This window comes from Athalia rosae, chromosome 8, assembly GCF_917208135.1.
Source record: "Athalia rosae chromosome 8, iyAthRosa1.1, whole genome shotgun sequence".
NCBI classification, from domain to species: domain Eukaryota; kingdom Metazoa; phylum Arthropoda; class Insecta; order Hymenoptera; family Athaliidae; genus Athalia; species Athalia rosae.
Window position 1 is genome coordinate 1,852,244 of NC_064033.1, and position 17,662 is coordinate 1,869,905.

Here is a 17,662-nt window from a genome sequence, read left to right on the forward strand (position 1 = left end):
GGCTTCTGTTTAGGCAGAACCGGAAAAACGAAACGATAAATATGTCGTGGCGTAAACTGCGGAACGGAATATAGGTAAAGGAAATTTTGACAATTTTTCGAAATTGACTTGACAAGAATACTGGGGAAAAGTTAATCCCTCAGATGATGGGGAAACTCCAGGAGTTCCCTACCAGATTCACAATCCGTACACGCCGATCTTTATCTCATCAGATTAACTGGTGGCGCTATTTAAATATCCGACCGAAATATAATCTTGGGATAATCTAAAATACCCTATTCTAGTCAAAGCGAGCACCTCGACCGGCCACGCCAATAAAGACCTGTCGAACCGCTAATGTACACTCCTTTCGAATGGGAAGAATATTTTTTCCCATCCGTACTACAGAAAAAAAAAATAAAATAAATAATGAATCGATTCATCAAATTGCATAAAAGTAGCGAAAAAACGTTTTTCAGCTGATAAAATAATTTACGATACCGGACCGACCGTGGTCTGTAACAGGATGAAATAAAAGGGACAGTTCCTCGGTTGTTAGTGGGGTAAGTCCTTCCAGATGGTTGTTGTTTCCTTGTTTCATTGTTAAAGATTTTTGAAAAAAGATCCGACAGCGCAGGTATATAGTCGAAAGATGTTTGTAAGCCAAAACAAATGTCCGTCACTCTTTACAGTTTTTGAAAAATCGAGGGAAAAAAATTCAGGAGGAGGCATTAAAAAATTTCGTTATTAATTCTCGTCTTCCACGGAGCGTCGGACGATCGGACTTTCTAAGGCCGGACGCAGAGAGGCAAATTCTAAATTTTACACATCTCTGGACGAGCACTTGAAATATTTCAAAAGCACAAGTGGACCACTTCAGGTCGTCTGCTGTATTTGAGATCGAACCGCTTTCTCCGGGAGTACATACGCGCCTATGTACTCTCGGTATATGTGTAACGTTGATTTCAGCCATGTTGTTCGCAATGGGCTGTTTATGCGAGTCGCATGGATACGTAGATATGTTTCGATTATTTATCGTTCCGATACATTACAGCGCGTGGCTGCATAGGAGAGGTCTTCTATTTTTTTTTTTTCTTTTTTTTCTAATCTGAAATTAGGTGCGGACGATGATGCGGGCGACCGATTTTAACAACGAAATCACCTCGCGGACAGCTCATAATATATAGAGACCCTAATCGTAGACGATATTTAACTTTCTATAAATAATGACATGAGTTACTGGAGTCTGTTGAAGGAACGTCGATAACTTCTGTTATATACATTCCACATCATACGCGTCACGACGCCCACGATGATAATTTTGATCCGAAGTCTCAAAAATCATCATACGGAATCGAATTTCGCACGCCTTCCGAAGGGAAAGAATCGAACAGTCGAATGCGATTACCCACTCTTTCATCTTCTCACCTGGTGTTCGTACCACTCACAACATTCAAAAATAATTCACTCGCGGATTTTTCAATTTCAAACTTTCGAAACAACCGCCGGATTGATTCGACGGTCGGTTTAATATCAGGAGCTGGTAATCCCGATCATCGAGAATCGTCAGGCTGGTTTTGTCTGCGATGATCGACCGACGGTGGGCCTTAGCAGGAAGATTTTTTCCCCGCCGTCGGTAATTCGAGAGCTGGGACCTTCAGGCCCGAATTATTCTGGCGCCGATTAACTGCGGTCGGTCACCCCGAGCTTTTTCGAAGCTTTTCAACGTCTGCCGTCTGTTTTATCTACGGTGGTATCGCGGCAGTTCGAGCAGAAAGCTTTCACGTTAGTAAAAAGCTTCCTCAATTTTCGAATACATGAGAAATAAAGTACGGCATTTATTCATATCGCAGATACGATTTGGATGAAATTTTTTTAGTGCTTTTTAATCACGGCACCGTCGTCGTCCGCCGTTGCATGCCTCTTCTTTTTTCACAAGCAAAGGACATCTCGATGGCAACGTTTTCTGGTGGTAGGGAGTCCCGGTAACAGATGGTTCTTGTCTGCCATCTCGTAACAATACTTCGTCTTATAAACAATGCACGACGGAATATCTTCTGTCCGTTTAAGCTAATTCGTTGTAACGATGACTGGATGGAAACTCTTGGCCAATAGAATCCCACGTTGGGATCGTGTAAGAGAGGAAAGAGTTGAGATTTATAACTTCCGGTTAACCGTGCACAGGCGCTTCCTGGAAGAGGCTGTACTCCGCAAGATATCGAACTGTAATTTTTGTTCTCCAAATTTTTAGTCTCCCCCCACCACCCTCTCGATCCACCCCCAAAAATTCTCGAAATCCACGATTCAAATAGCGCAAAGACGTTTTTTTATTTACTTGATATATCGCACCGCAGGTTTGAAATGTTTCTGAGATTTTATGTAAAGCTTTCTATGCACAGTAAATTCAAAAGTGCGACTCATTTTACGTTTCCCCAAAGAGCGTGAGCTTTCGATCTTCAGAAGATCAGATGAAAAATTGTATCATTTGTTATCAATTCAAGGGGGTACGTCGTGCTCCGATTTTGGGGATGACGATCGTCGATGTCGTTTTTCCCGATGTCGCGTATTGTACGGGGCTAGCTCACCTTGTTGTATGTGGCGTTCTATTCCGGTGAAGCTTTTAACAAACGGTCGTTAACTCGGTTAACGACTACGTCTCGTCGTTAAGCAGCGATCTGGCAAGATGGCCGCAGCTGGTCGCATCTGGACCAGATAATATCGTTGTACAGTTATACACGATACGATTCTCTACGCGATCTATATAATTTTCCCGATCGTTGTAATTACACTTCGTTAGTTTCCCCGAAGTCCGACGATGCATCTGCTGCAAGCTCGATATCATCTGTCGGAACTGATCGATCGAAAACCACCGTACGAATCGCAGGATTCAAGAACCGAGCGAATTCTTCATAAAATGCGATTAGGTCGAGGGATCGAAAGATTTCCCACAATTTTCTCTATCGCAGATATTCGGTTATCAACGAAGACATGCAATTGATGAAAAGTGTAGATGATAAAATCTATAAGCTTAATCGATGTCAGCGCGCTTCGGAGAGTCGTCTGTCGAGTAGATTTTTTTTTTTTTAACGACTTTTCGAGCATTGCCGAAACCACAAGAAGTGTATAAAATTTGTCTATACTCACAGTGAGCATAGGTGTATAGAATTTTATTGCGGATCATACGCGGTGTAGATATAGAGTTATACAAAATTCGACGAACCACTATTATTCGGAAATTGTACCAAAGGAGAAACGTACACACGTAACTAACTGAACTCCGAAGCAAACTAGAGGGAGGTGAAATGCTCTATAGCCTGGCGATAGACCGAAAGAAAGTGAGACGAAACAACGCGTTCAAGAGTTTCTATAGTTCCGATACACCGTTAAAAGCCCGCTGCCGAGCGGATCGCTTTAAACATTGCGGTCCCGTCGAGTAAATTATTTCGCCGGGAGGTGCGGCGGCTTCCCGTAAAACGTAAAACGGAGATACCACACCCCTGAAACCATGATAATACAGTGCACTGTGTACACAAATTCGGTTAGACGTGTTCATCGTCGTAGAAATTCGGAACATAAAAAAAAAAAAACGATACAATTACTCAGCCGGTGAAAATTTGCGACAAGTTTTTCCGGTAAGATTGACGGATCGCGTCTGGAAAACAATTTTTGGCTGAAAACGTTTTTTAAAAAAAATATTGGGAATTCAATTGCAAGGGTTTGCAGCTTGGGGAAAATTGCTGAGATTATTGCACACGTATCTTTGAACAGCGAGGGCGGATCACGGCCATGTTGAAAATTTTCTCTATACCTATCATTGCGTAAAACTTAAAAGAGGCGCGAATTTAACACTATCCAGACATCCACGATCCGCACGTCCACCGAGCGATGGCTGACCGAACGGCTCTGTTATTTTCATCGTTCACCCCAAAAATTCGTGCGCAGTATTTCGATATTACCTCATAAAAAAACGAAAAAAAAAAAAAAAAAACAGAGATTCAAACCGAGAAGATCCCGGGCTGAAAAAAAGCCGCAAGTTTCGAAGGTTTCGAAATCTTCTCGAGATTAAAATTCCTCTCAACCTTCAATTGAGATGGCAACGATATCGCGTCCACCCCTCGTACACGCGTCGCGCAAACGGAGTCGAAGGAAACGAGATCGTGAACAAAGTTTTCGACTCATCCGTCTCCGGACCGCATAGTATCTACCCAGGTACCTACTGCACCTATTAGACTTTTTTACGGTCTTGGAGACGAGCATGATGGGATTACAAGTCGGCTTCGGACGAGTTGCAGCAACAGATGAGGTGTAGGCGCGCGGGTCTCGCCGCTCGCAACAGGAGTATAAAATTACTATATCGTGTAAACAGCATCGCGTCGGCACGTGTGATGGCCGCACAAGGCACCCTGGGTGGCCCGGACGGCCGACGGAGATCCGTCGAAACGACGAACGTCATCCCATCACGACGTAAGTTCTTCGGCGCAAAACCTCCACCAAAAATTAAGCTCACCGAAATTTTCATTGCGACTAGGTAACGACCGCTCTCTGATCTTCTCATCCCCTCGGAATTAACGCTACTCCACGTCTGCGATCCCGTCAGACTTTGTGAAAAAAAGTCGAGTTCTTTTCCGTTCGACGATTTTTCTGATCTCGGATGTGTCATAGATATTCTCCTGAAAAATTTCAGGGACGATTTATTGAAGTAATAATTTTCCTGGAGCATACGTCCTCGGGGAAGTAGGTAAGTGTCAAGCTTCCGATTAGGTGTATCTAATCTTTTCTGTGTACATTAAATTTAGCTGGCGTAAATGGTGTTTGTTTGCAGGAAACGGTTTAGCCCCAATTACGAGGGTCCTGTGGGGCATCAGGAGCAACGGTAGGAGTTTTGTTTTATTTTATTTTTTCCTTGCCATCGTAAGCTTCGACTTCGGGGTAGCGCACAGGCAGCGTGCTGCAGGCCAGTTTAAGGATGAGACACTCGACGGTGTCACACAAAATGTCACGGGTGCTCAAAACACGGGGTACCAACAAAAGAGTAACTCTAAACAGCAGCCCCCCCTTATCTCATCGCGTAGCCTCGAGACCACAACTCGACCCTTGACGCAAACCCTTAACTGGGTGCAGTTTTTTTTTTTTTTTTTTTCAGGACCGATGCACGAGGTGGTCTTCGCATAAATCAACCACCTCTCAACTCGTCCGTCCACCTTTGCTCTTCTGGTCACGGAAAATATTTGTCATACTTCGAATAAAAAAGTAAAAAAATCCACGTTGCTTTTCTAATCGCTTTTCAAAAAAAAAAAAAAAAAACATGTAAAAAAGCTCTCGAGTCGTATTTTCATCGATTTTTCCAGAATGGGAAATGATATTTGAAATGGCCTCCCGGTTTATGGCTCCTGGAATTTTTTTAGCGTTCGAACCTTCTGGTCGAGGACCAGGGGACAAGGTTTTCAAAGATGGCTGGCGTAGCGGGGCGCAGTTTCCCCGGAGTTTCGAGCGCGTGGGACGACTTCTTGTTCTCGTTCTTTCGCTTCTTCTTCTTCTTCATCTTCTTCTTCTTCTTCTTCGTGGCTCGGCGCATCTCTTTCGCCACGTCGTTTGAACGCTTTCGTTAAAAGACAAACAAACTACTCGAGGATTCATGGCCCCGTGAGCAGAACCGCGCGCGGTATACGAGAAGAGATCGGAAGAGAGAGAGAGAGAGAGGGAGAGAAGGACGAGGAGGATCAGCCCGCGGCCTCTGGTCTACGTTGCCTTTGCTTCTGCTTCGTTATGAGACGCGACGAAGACTATCAACGCGATTCTTAAACTTATGCGCCTCCCGCTGCTGCCACAAAACGCATGCATCACTCGATGTGCTGCTCTGCGTTCGTATAACGGTACGCGTGAGTCGAAATTTATTTTATCAAGACCCACTAGACGATCCTTTCGTTATTTATCCTAAGCCCGATAATTATCACCCGCTCGCTCGCATTACTTTATGGTCCAGGAGTAAATAGAAGCGAGCGAAACCTGCGACGCCTGCGATATCCCTTTCGAATTAAATTTAAACCTCTGTGTATAAACGCGACGTGATGCACGTCTCTCGGAAAAAAGGCGATCAATTCTGGAAAACATCATCCTGACTCCCTACCCTCCGATATCCGAATCTACCCTTCAACATATATCCTCTGATTGATGTCAATTTTATCAAAAGCTCGACGAGTTTTGAAAATGAATTCGATAGCGCGGATTCGTTTTGTAATATGGCGAATGAAAGGTGAGGGAATAACGTACGGGAAGAATATCCCTCCGGCAAAAGCTAACGGAGGATGATTCCCTCTGTGGGCGGGACTCGAGCTTGCGCGGCAATTGGTTCTCTTCTCGACGAATCGGACGAGAAGCGGTTCGTCTCGTTTTCTTGTACAGATCGCAGCCTCCGGTGCGTCGTCCCTCTCGAATTCGACGAGGTATTACGAGCGCACCTTCGAATCTCAGGGGGCTGATCCTCGTTGCAAAAATTTTCGCGATGCGCGAAACGACGATACCAAAAATTCGGCGATTGCAGAGCTTTTTTTTTTCAATAAGCTCAATAATTTCGAGTGGACTCGATTCTTCGAAATTGAGAAACGCGATCCGCAGATTCTTCAGGTACGCGAGCTTTCAGGTGATATCCTGCCGGGGGGGGTGAGCTTTTTCTCCTCGATTCGCGCTTCGGGATAAGGAGCTTTTTCGTACGATGCGATGATAATGGACGTGGAAGGCGTATCCGACCACGCCTTCGGTATCCACCCATGGAAAAGCACACGTGACGACTGCATATAACTAAAGTGACTTAGTTTAGTGAGACGAAACACTTATGTTGGAAGCAGCGTAGAAGCAGCCAGTCTCCACCACGAACCCCGCCGCGTCGAACCTAAATAATTACCACCGCAGGAAAGATCGCGCAAACAATTTACTGGCGCGTATATAAATAATTACAAACTCGAGCCATTGTCCGAAAGAGTTGAGCTGTGTGCGAGTTCAAATAAATGTTTGGATATTCTCTAAGGACGTAAACAGCTGATCCTTATATTATACATTCGAAGTGTTAAAAAACCCGACCGTTCAACCGACGATCGTATAATTCATCTCAATTATCGCCGATCCCACCGTCAATCCGATCAATCATTTATTTATCATTTATTTCTTTTCGGAATATTTACTTTTTTCTCCTCTATCAACTCACACACGTCGATGATTCGGTGCTGCTGAACAGTGATGTGATAAAATATCATCAAGACAAGAAAAAAAAAAAAGTAAATCTCACACCTTGAGAAGAAACAAAAAATCAACTACAACTATATTTTTTTGTGTGCAGTTATCAAAGTTTTGGTCAGTGCAAGTTGACGACAATTTGTTCGGAGACCGGCCCGTCGAGGGAACGTATTTTTTTTTTTTTTTATTTTCGCAGTCAAACGTGATGCGCGACTTCAATCAGCATTTCCGGATAGTAGATTAAGTGAAGTAAAGAATCGTAAAATCGGTGACCGCGATTGGTTTGCGGTGCGGGTGAACGCGTAACGTCCTGGATTTGTTGTTTTTTTTTTTTTTTATTCCACAATTCGATAAAAAAACAGTTGTGCGCGTCGAGCGTATAAAACGGCTTCAAAATTCTGCTCCACGGAAGTTCTGTGATAATGAAGAACGAGGCGGAGGCAACGTCGAATCTTTTGGATTCGCACGGGAGCGGGGGGGGCAGCGGGGGATCGGTTAGAAACAATTCTTCGGGGGTGTCGTCGGGCCCTCCGAGTCTCCAAGATTCCCTGATCGGTCCGCTGTCGCAGGTATCCCAGTCGAACGAGACACCCCGCAAGCCGGGTGCCCGTCGCCAGGAGAAACCGCCCTATTCCTACATCGCCCTGATTGTGATGGCGATCCAATCGAGTCCGGGGAAGCGTTTGACCCTCTCCGAGATCTACACATTTCTGCAGCAACGTTTTCCGTTCTTTCGAGGCGCTTATCAGGGGTGGAAAAATTCCGTCCGACACAATCTCAGCCTGAACGAGTGCTTCATAAAGCTTCCGAAGGGCCTCGGACGACCCGGAAAGGGTCACTACTGGACGATCGATCCCGCCAGCGAATTCATGTTCGAGGAGGGAAGTTTCCGAAGGAGACCGCGCGGTTTTCGCCGGAAGTGTCAAGCCCTGAAGCCCCAGTATCCCCAATACTTTTCCACCGCTACCCCCGTCGGGGTTCAAAATCCCGGCTACGAGGGATCGCTTGCTGCGGCGGCCGCTGCCGGTGCCGGAGTCGATTACGCCAACGGTTATCAGAATCAGTATCAAAATTACCAAGACTACGCCATGTACGGTCCCACCACCGGAATGACCGCCGATTGGGGATACGCTGAAACACCCTACAAAACGCCGATAGCCGAAGTTACCTACAAGACGACCGAAGTCACCTACAAAACCGGCGATCATCTCTACAAGAATAACGAAGCTCTCTACAACAGGAGTAACGAACTTCCAGCTTACAAGGGCTCGGAGGGCGGTGCGGGTGTCAGTTTCAAGACGGAAGTACCGTCGTACAGAAACAACGGGGATCTCGGTGGCGCTTACAAAACCGAGGACAGCGAAATGACCTTTAAATCGGGCAGCGACGCTGACCAGATGATGTACAGCAAGGGTAATTCCGCGAGTTCCAATCCACCGACGCCCAACTCGGTCCACCATCACCAGGATTATTACGCGGCGCCCATCTACACCCTGCCGGTAACCATCCAGCAAGGTCAATCGGGCACGACGGCTTCGTCGATCGGTTCAGGGAGTACCGGACTTCTCGTCCACTCGCACAATCATCAACACTCGCAGAACCACCAGTCCTCGCACCCCCACGGATCCGCGAACCACAACAATTCGCACTCGCACAGTTCCCATTCGCATTCGCACGCCCAACCGCAACCTTCGTCGAGTCCTATCGGCAATTCGAGTTCGAATTCCACGCACAGCGGATGTCACACGCCCGTGTTGGGTGCCGTTGGCGGGATATCCGGATCCTCGAATTCCGCTACTACGTCCGGAGCGACGAGCACGCACACCGATCACCACGGTAAGTCGGAAGAGAGAGAGAAAAAATTCAAAAACACCAAAAAATTGACGCGGGGTCTCCCGGGTTTTTCGGGGGGGGGGGCGAAGGAAAAGGGTTTCGGTCCGTTCGAGAGTCGCGCAAGTTTGTTGGTGCAGCAACGTCGTACGGTCTAGAAAATTTCTCGGAGTGCTATCGACAGTTTCAAATTTCACGGTCCGGCGCCTAGAAGCTCGTAAACTGTTTCCAATTTTCCACATGGCCCTGATAGAATGGTACAAGGAACGTAATACGGAACGGCCTGCGATGTTGTTCCGCGCGTTTCTCCGCGTCGCCCACCCACCGATTTACGAAAAAACTACACTTATATATAAATACGCGCATACATACGCAAGTTCGTGTATATCGACGAAGGGCTATACGCACCCACGCTATCTCATCGCAGGGATAGCGCGCGGATTCGAAATCCACCCCGAATAAAGCACGGCAGTAACTGAAATCGAACGAAAATAACCGGACCCCGTCGTGGTATCTGTGAGAATTCCGTAGGCGATAACGGAAATAGTCGCGCGTTTCGACGCGAGATCGGTGCCGATTTTTTGTTCTCTCATTCCTACTTTTCTTTTCTCAACCACGTATTTTTTATTTTTCTTCTTCGATATTTTTTTTTCAACTACCGTCGCCGCTGCCGTTGCACTTAGGTCGCGAGATTTAAAGTTCGCTATGGACACGGATGACAGGGTCTATTAGCCGGGGTGACGCGTCTGTCACACGCCCCTGGTTTCTCTTCCTAGTCGTAGAGATTATTCTCTACTCTATAGGTATACCGGCGGCAGAATAAAAGCCTGCAGAAGCTCGAACGAAACGGGTCGTAAGTTAACACGTGTAACCCTGTCGACTTTCAACATCCATCATTTTCTCTCCCCCCCCCCCCCCCCCCCCCCCCCAACGTTTCGTGCGACAAGATGCACCGAGTTGTCACCCACGTCGTAATCGTCGTCGCTGATTCATTCGATCCTCCGAATTCCCAACCCTCACTGATCGGAATTCAGGTGTTGAGCGATTAAAAAAAAATTATCACACGGTATTCGCAATGATCGGGGAATGAAGTCATTTTTTTCTCCTCTTCGCCTCATTAGACGGAACGGTAGAGATTAGGCTCGATATCGGTACGATATTATAGACGAGTATAGCGCGAGCGCGCGAAGTCGCGGCGTGGGTTACTTAGCGCGGATAAGTGTGATCCGAAACCGTTTATCGTCCAAATATTTACGACTACGATAAACAAGATGTTCCCTAATCTACTATACAAGACGTGAAAAAGATGTAGACTACACGGCGCAAGCCGGATTTAACTTTCGGATCAAATTTAGTGGTCCCCGCAACTTTTTCAACCAATATAACGTAGGATCCGCCGCGTATACTTGCACCGCGGGATTAATCGCTCCGACCGATTCGATTCAATTTTTTTTTTTTTTTCTGTTTTCTCATCGTTCTCCTCCATCTTCTCCGTTAATTTTTTGCAACAACCGCATCAACGATCGGCGATATCGATCCGACGCGAAATTTCCATTAAATTCGTTACGCAGCGTTACTCCATTCGAGTATCTCGGGGTGTGCAGAGATCCGACGTCTAAACTTTTCAAACAGTCGCGAGTTTGTACGGAATTTGGTTTCGGGCGCCTTGGGTCGACGTATAGTTGGGCAATTTCCCGACTAAACGTAAACCGAGGGATCCTCTGGGACGCTGTGTTTTCACGAGTCGAAGATATTTCTGGCACAATCGGGATCTAATTGCAAACATTGCAGGGCGCAAGCGGCGCGAAACGCTGCAGAACTTCACACTTTTCAAACATCACCCGTAATACCCTAAATTTTGCAAAATTTTTTTGCACGAGCTTTTTCCACGAGCTCGAAAAAAAAAGACAGACACCTCGGGGGTAAGGGGTGCGGACGGTGACGCGGAATACAAAAATGAGAAAACGAATAGCAAGAGCGAATCGCGGAGCGCGGAGGGAACGGGGAAAAAAGGAAAAACTCAGAAGAGTGAAATATAAAATAAAAAGAGCGCGGACGCTGTCGGGGTATAAAATTCCTCGGGCACATGGCGCCTCCTCCCGTCCTCACCCCCGCCGTCTTTTCTCCCTACGACTTTCAGCCCCACGTGCGTTAAGGGAAAACGCGCGCGCGTTCGCTCGTTCGAGTCCGTGAGAGACTTTGACTGGCAGCTCAGGGCGAGCTTGTGGAGGACCACCCGCGACGACGATACGTCTACGTCTTGGCGTATACCTATGTAGACGTATGTGAAACGTGCACACGTTACGGGAACGCTGAATTGTACGTTTTTGCTTATCGATCCCTCGATTAAACGTACAAAAAAAATTAGCACCAGAAAAAAAAAAATTTACAGACATCAGGCGGTCTTGCTGAACGATGTGCACAGATTCTTCGACGAACGGTAGGGATTTCGGGAAGTTTTTTGTCGAGGAGATTTTTGAAAATTTCAAAAACTGATAAGAGCGTCTGACGATTTACGCATTATACGCGCTGGTTTTCGACCGGCACAGCGTAGATTCCCGTACCGCATGCCTTCGCTGCGTAGCAGACCCGCTCGTCTTTCGACGTTGGAACGTTCGGGTATGCGATTAATCGTGAGTTAGGAAGGTCGTAAATTGCCAAAAATGGGCCACTCGAGTCAGTCGGTTTGAGGTAGAGAGTTGAAAACGACTCACCCGCAGGCTTATACTCGCGATCGTATAAATGCGAGTCGACGAGACATTCCCTGACGTATTACGGGTCTCCATTATACGCGCATCGTGGTATAGCCGGGGAAATCGGAGCGTCCGCGTTCGTGAAGTGGCCCCACGGTGCACTTGAAAGTTGAAAGCTCTCGAGATAATTCTCGACTATCCCCTCTGCCCCCGAAGTCTCGCGTACACGAACCCGTTTTCCATTTTCTGAAACAGAAGAGAGAGAAAAAAAAAAAAGGAAAACCTCCTCTTACCGAATTTCTGTTTTTAACGAGAAAATTTTTACTCCTATCGTTTCAGGAATGCGGATGCAGTGCTCCAGTTCGAGTTCCAGTAGTTCCGGGGGTGGTTTGGTCGAGAGAAAATCGTACCTACCACCACCTCCGTCTTCGGTTCCTCTGGGATCTCTGGGATCGTTGAGTTCGCTGAGTTCCCTGAGTTCCCTGAGTCTGGGGAACCTCGGTAACCTCGGTAACTTGGGTAACATCGGTAACCTCGGCAATTTAGGTAACTTAGGAAATCTCGGCAATTCCGTAAACACCCTGAACGTTCCTACCTCAGTAACGAACATGAGCATCGGGGCGGGAAATATTTCTCATCATACCTCGACGCCACCACCGCCTCCTACCACAATGTACAGCTACGACCAGCTCAAATACTCGATGTAAAGACTGCCTAAGGAGGATTTTATAATAATCGACTCCAAAAATCACGATATGGTTAATTTCCAATTTTTTTTTTTTTTTTTGTTACATGTATTTATACGCCCACCAAATTTGCGTCGGATTTTAGTTTTCTCTTCGAATTAATTACCAGGCAACGAAAATCTTTTTCTCTGTTCAAAAGTGTAAATATAAAAAAAAAACTATTACTCTAGGATATTAATGTTACGTTTACGATAAATCGATATACGTTAATGATATTATTAACAATAATATTCATCATTGTTACATGACAATTAGGAATATCAGCGAACAATTTGACGTGAATTGCGTGTACGAGTCCAGTAATAATACTATTTTGAATAATATTATTTATGTAATTATGCTATCAATTGTTAAACAAGTATTAGGCAATTATTAAAGTTATATATATTACGAATAAAATAAAAAAAAAAAAAATTATTATGTGTAAATGAAATAATTATTCGTAACAGTTTTTGCTTCGCCCTCCCCCCCAAAAATAATTAATTATAAATTATTCTCCCGAAATATTCGATAGCCGCACCGCGAGCGGTAAAATCTCCGGTTTAATATCAAAATTGTTTATGTGTTCGGTCGTCGCGGTTCGATTTAAAGGAGATGCGAAATAGCCACGGAGGGAGACGGGGATAATATTGAGCTCTTTGCAACTGAGGACCCGTTTAACTGAATAAATAATTGATGCGGCGATGGCGAATGCGGGTGTCGTGTACCGCGTGAATTTTCTAATTAGTTTTGAAAAAATAAATCGTATGGGAAAAAAGAAAAGGGACTTCACGTAACGCGACTCGGCGTACGTGACGTAGGGGGGGGGGGGGGGGAACGGATACGTTTTGACTCGACGTACGTTCCGTTCGGTTCGAAACTCTGTCAGTTCTATAATAAGCGGAGATGACGTCTCGCCTTAAGCTTCGAATTAATATCTATATGCCCGTAACGCGTGTACACGAATTTTCACAGCGTCGAATTTGTGTACATTCAAAACTTGCGAATTTGTTGAGTCAAAAACGCAAGAAAAAAAAAAAAAATGTCTGAATTATGCTCGACGATTAGATGCATCGACATAGATAGCGATGATGAACGGCAATGAATTTTCATACATCCACGTTGATAATTATCCAGATTTTCCGCGGTTCATTATTATTCAGATTTTTACAGAGGACGTATTTACATGCGATTCCTCAAAAGACTACTCAGCAGACGTAACGGCGTCGTCGGTTCAGCGATGATTAAGCATCTGCGAGGCGGTAGCCGGTAATTATTATTTTTTTTTTTCTTCTTCTATCATAACCGCGTGGAAAAATTGCGGTAAAATATATCCTATCACTGCATCTGATACCGTAAAAATACGAATGACATTTGCATCGTTTCTCTAATTTTTTTATACATCCGCGTCCCATTTATTGGTATGGGCATGAGAGTAGAGTAACGTCGAACGTCGTTTACGCAATTATAAACAATTACATACAACGCGCGTGGTCGGTATCACTACGTGATTTGTAATTACTATACGTAAGTATATAAAAACAACACCTTATATACGATATGTTGTATATAAATATATGTACATTTTACATACAATCACATTATCGAATGTTGCCGGACATGACGCTGAGATGATAACGAGATGACGGTGTTGTACAGTCGACTGAGATGACGTGATACGTTAACCGTAATAATCTCCCGTGCGATCGCGGTGAAATGCGAAGAAATTGACCGCGCGTTGTATGGTTTTTTTATTTTTTTTTTCATTTTATTCATTTTGTTTTACATATCTGTCCATTGACCACGACCGTGCGGTGAAGCTGGTGGCACGTAGACGTTTCACCACCGTTTCAATTCACATGGCATCGGCAACGACCTCGTCTTATCGGCAGATCAATCTCGGAATTTTTATATGCACGAGTCGAATCTAGTTCACAATTTTTCTCGGTGAATAACCGGCCGCGTCACTGGGTTTTTCGCCAATAGGGAAAAGAAAAAAAAATCTTCAACGAAAAATAAAGAGAAAAGAAAAATTCATGCCCATCGGATCACCGCGAGGAATATGCTCGCTCAGCAATTTTCAGCATCCTATGTCGAATTCGCGAACCAACCAGACGATGATGGGGATAATTTTTTTTTTACGATTCAAAAAAATAAGATAGCAAAATATGCTCACCAGATTGAGAGCAACCCTCGAACATTCCTGAGGACGAAGATTGCGGGACAGACATCGATAGCACTCGAAGAAACGTCGAGGGGATGTTGCGAAGGCGTCTGCGTATTCGGTGGAGGAGGACTGCGTTTTACAATGGCACGAACGAAAGAGAAGAAGAAAATAAAAAAAATATTCCAGTATATAGGTATATCAATAACGCTTTTGCCTAATAGGAAAATTTTCGGAGATGCTTTTTAGTGCGGAATAGAATTTGGGACGTACCCATGTTTACGTTGGTCCTTACGATATTGCACCAGCGCACGTGTATGCGAGTCCTACGAATCCCGAGTCCGCCATAAACCGAGGGGTCCGTTCTTAAAAAACAATAAAAGAAGAAAAAATATATTTCAAAGGATCTGAGGATCGTCAACCCGAAGACACTGCTGCCACGTGAGCAAATAAAATGAAAGACAAACCGAGCAGGGAAAGAGAAAAAAAATGCTTTTCGAGATAAAATTCAATTTTAGGAGATCGTCATACGCAGAGAGTCGAATCGTTGAAACGGTTCGAGTACAGAGCAGATGGAATCCGTCGAAGGATTCTTTGGAAGTGGCGATTTTTCTTTGGAATCATATTATCGCGCGATACGTAGGACATGTTTGGGTCGAAAGGAAGCGGATGAATGACGCGAGCGTCGGTAGCACGCGCTCATTGTTAAAAATAAGCGATTATATATCCTCCAACCACCGCGTTCACGCATATATTCACATTGTGGATAATCACTACATCGTTGCACAATAATTCCTTCAATGATTCTGCATACCGTTACGGTTGTATATTTATGTATAATTTATCACAAGATAAGATCACCATTCGCGCAATGATTCGCGTGATTTTTTGACAACACCGTCATTCGAAATGTCATTTGTCACATCGTGTCGCGTATCGCGGTTCACCACGTCCACCGTGTACGGGATAACTTATGTTTAGAGAATTACACAGGCTAGTCGAATCCATATCACGGTCGGAAATAGTAATGAAATAACGCAGTTAACGCGGATCCCCGTGTGTATGTATCGCGAGGATTCCCCGAGTGGAAAATCAGAATGGGTCAACCGCATTCGTGAATACGCGTGAAACGAATGTTCAAAAAACTATTTACTCGCCTTTTATCGCGTCGACCGTAACGGTCATCTGGATAGATGATGCCTTGAGAAAATAGATGATGCAGAGGATCGAACGTTGGTCAATTAATTAACCGTCGAAGTTCACCCGCACGCTCCCCGCATTCGTTTTTGTCTTTTTCGAATTTTACGCTAGGAATTTCGTTGGTTTTTTCATTTTTTTCTTATTTCCGCACTCCATTGCTCTGTAATTCAGTGCGGCGACTCGGTAGATTGATTCTCATGGTTTCCTGCACAAATGCAACGACCAAGAAACTACCGAACTTAATATCATGCAGACGCGGATAGTCTTTCGACGACGTGCAAGCCGAGCTACTCCCGTCGACCGATGACAGCGTCTTCCTAAGACAGCCGTCGGGGTCGTCGGGTTTAAGAATTTACTTGAAAAATTCTTTATAACGTATCCTCTATACCACGAATGTACAGCCCGTTCATTATTAATAATTCTTTTTCACCGAAGTAACTGGGGCAACACGAAAATTCTAGTGTGTGAAAAAATTTTAGTGAGCCATGTTGTTAGAAATATATGGGTGAAGTAATTGTAATTGAATTATCCGAAGCTATTTCTTTCCCTCCACTCTTAAAACTCCTTTCTTTTTTTTTTACACGACCAAATATGAAACCTACACCTTATACATTACACCGTATACCTCGTCCGAATGGGAGGCATGCATAGAAGTTAGGAAAGTAATAGGGTAAAAGGCGTATCATCTCCACTTAAGCATGACGCTAGTCGAACACGAGTGCGCTCTCAAGTTCTATGAGAAAAAAATGTCGAAAGAAGCACGCGTGTGCACTAGATACAACTCGCGGACTCGTATACCGAACCCTATCGAACGATCGGCTCATACCTGCCCCTCCGTTTATCCCTCGACATCCCCCTTTTTTTGGCGAAGTTTCGACTATTGCTTGAGACGTTATTTTCCAAAGTCGTATACGGCACACGAGAAAAATGGAATTTTTGGAGGTATGCAAGTGAAAAAACTTACTGAGGATTACCGAAAAAGGTGATCACTCAAACCACTTGAAAAGCTCGAGTGTATCCCGTGGATTATTTCTCCCGTTCACATCACGTTCCGGGGTAGCTTCGTACCATTGAAAATTGCGAACTATTTTTGCTTTTACACTCGTATACTTCTTCCTAATGCAGCGAGAAGGATGAACTTCATCTCTTCTCGACACCGGACAGCAGAAATGGTCCGATGGTTATATGTGGCACAATTATATCTTGACACGCGATACTCCTTGAATCAATATCACGTAATGCGACATAAACGATTTCTCTCATGGATGGAGATCACGCACAAAGAGGTCGATGAAACGAACGACCGTACTAACGATTAGCTCCACGTTGATCAGTGGACGTGATGCTGCGAAAAAAAAGATCAAAGATTCGTTAGGCGTCGCGGCCGGACGGGGTTCATCGGGATGTTACAGAGAAAATGATTTTCTATCCTACCAATGCTAAGCTACTTTCGAACTCGATTCATTGTTTCTTGAAGTCTAGGATTGAATGATACACGAGCTTTTTCTCAGTTTTTTCCAGTCGCCAGACGATGTTTAAAAATAAAAAAAAAGCTCGTACCTCTCATTCGATAAGGATCATTTCTTGAAAGCTCCCAGTGCAGTTTTCTTTCCGTTGATACGTTATACATCAGGTACGATGTAAACTTGTGTTGAGGAGCGAAAATAGCTGCCGGGTAAGCTGGTGTGGCTCGTGTAGCAAATGATGCCGAAGTCGAAACTTTGGAAGACTGTCTTGTCTCAAACCGATGAGGAAGGCTGTGCTTCCCGTGCGACGTAGGGGACGGGGAAAAGCGGGGGATGAGCAGAAGGGGTTCGCTGGTCTCTGAAATAATAAACTCG

The 17,662-nt window shown here is 44.8% G+C and overlaps 2 protein-coding genes and 1 long non-coding RNA gene across 10 annotated transcripts in view; 2 read left to right on the forward strand and 1 right to left on the reverse strand.

The window, feature by feature from the left end:
* Positions 1-17,662, reverse strand: part of LOC125502004 — a 51,207-nt gene that overhangs the window by 31,442 nt on the left and 2,103 nt on the right. For 7 of the 8 annotated variants that reach the window (XR_007279777.1, XR_007279776.1, XR_007279773.1 and 4 more), the window contains exons 3-7: positions 17,382-17,645; positions 16,786-17,166; positions 14,895-14,986; positions 14,634-14,753; positions 11,754-11,978 (exon numbers count right to left, since the gene is read on the reverse strand). Coding sequence is in view for 1 of the 8 variants with exons in the window: in XM_048659389.1 (XP_048515346.1) it covers positions 17,081-17,166; positions 17,382-17,645 (350 nt within the window). In the remaining 7 variants the exon portion in view is untranslated. Of the gene's footprint in view, positions 1-11,753; positions 11,979-14,633; positions 14,754-14,894; positions 14,987-16,785; positions 17,167-17,381; positions 17,646-17,662 lie in introns of those variants that run through there. The other variant, XR_007279775.1, reaches the window with a different exon arrangement.
* Positions 3,099-5,249, forward strand: LOC125502006. Its single transcript, XR_007279785.1, has 3 exons — positions 3,099-4,443; positions 4,508-4,717; positions 4,802-5,249. It is a non-coding gene; the product is annotated as an uncharacterized LOC125502006 (long non-coding RNA).
* On the forward strand, positions 6,590-14,573 carry LOC105687956 (forkhead box protein F2). The gene is made up of 2 exons (XM_048659384.1): positions 6,590-9,045; positions 12,072-14,573. The coding sequence occupies exons 1-2, from the start codon at positions 7,632-7,634 to the stop codon at positions 12,437-12,439; spliced, it is 1,782 nt and encodes a 593-aa protein (XP_048515341.1). The 5' UTR covers positions 6,590-7,631; the 3' UTR covers positions 12,440-14,573.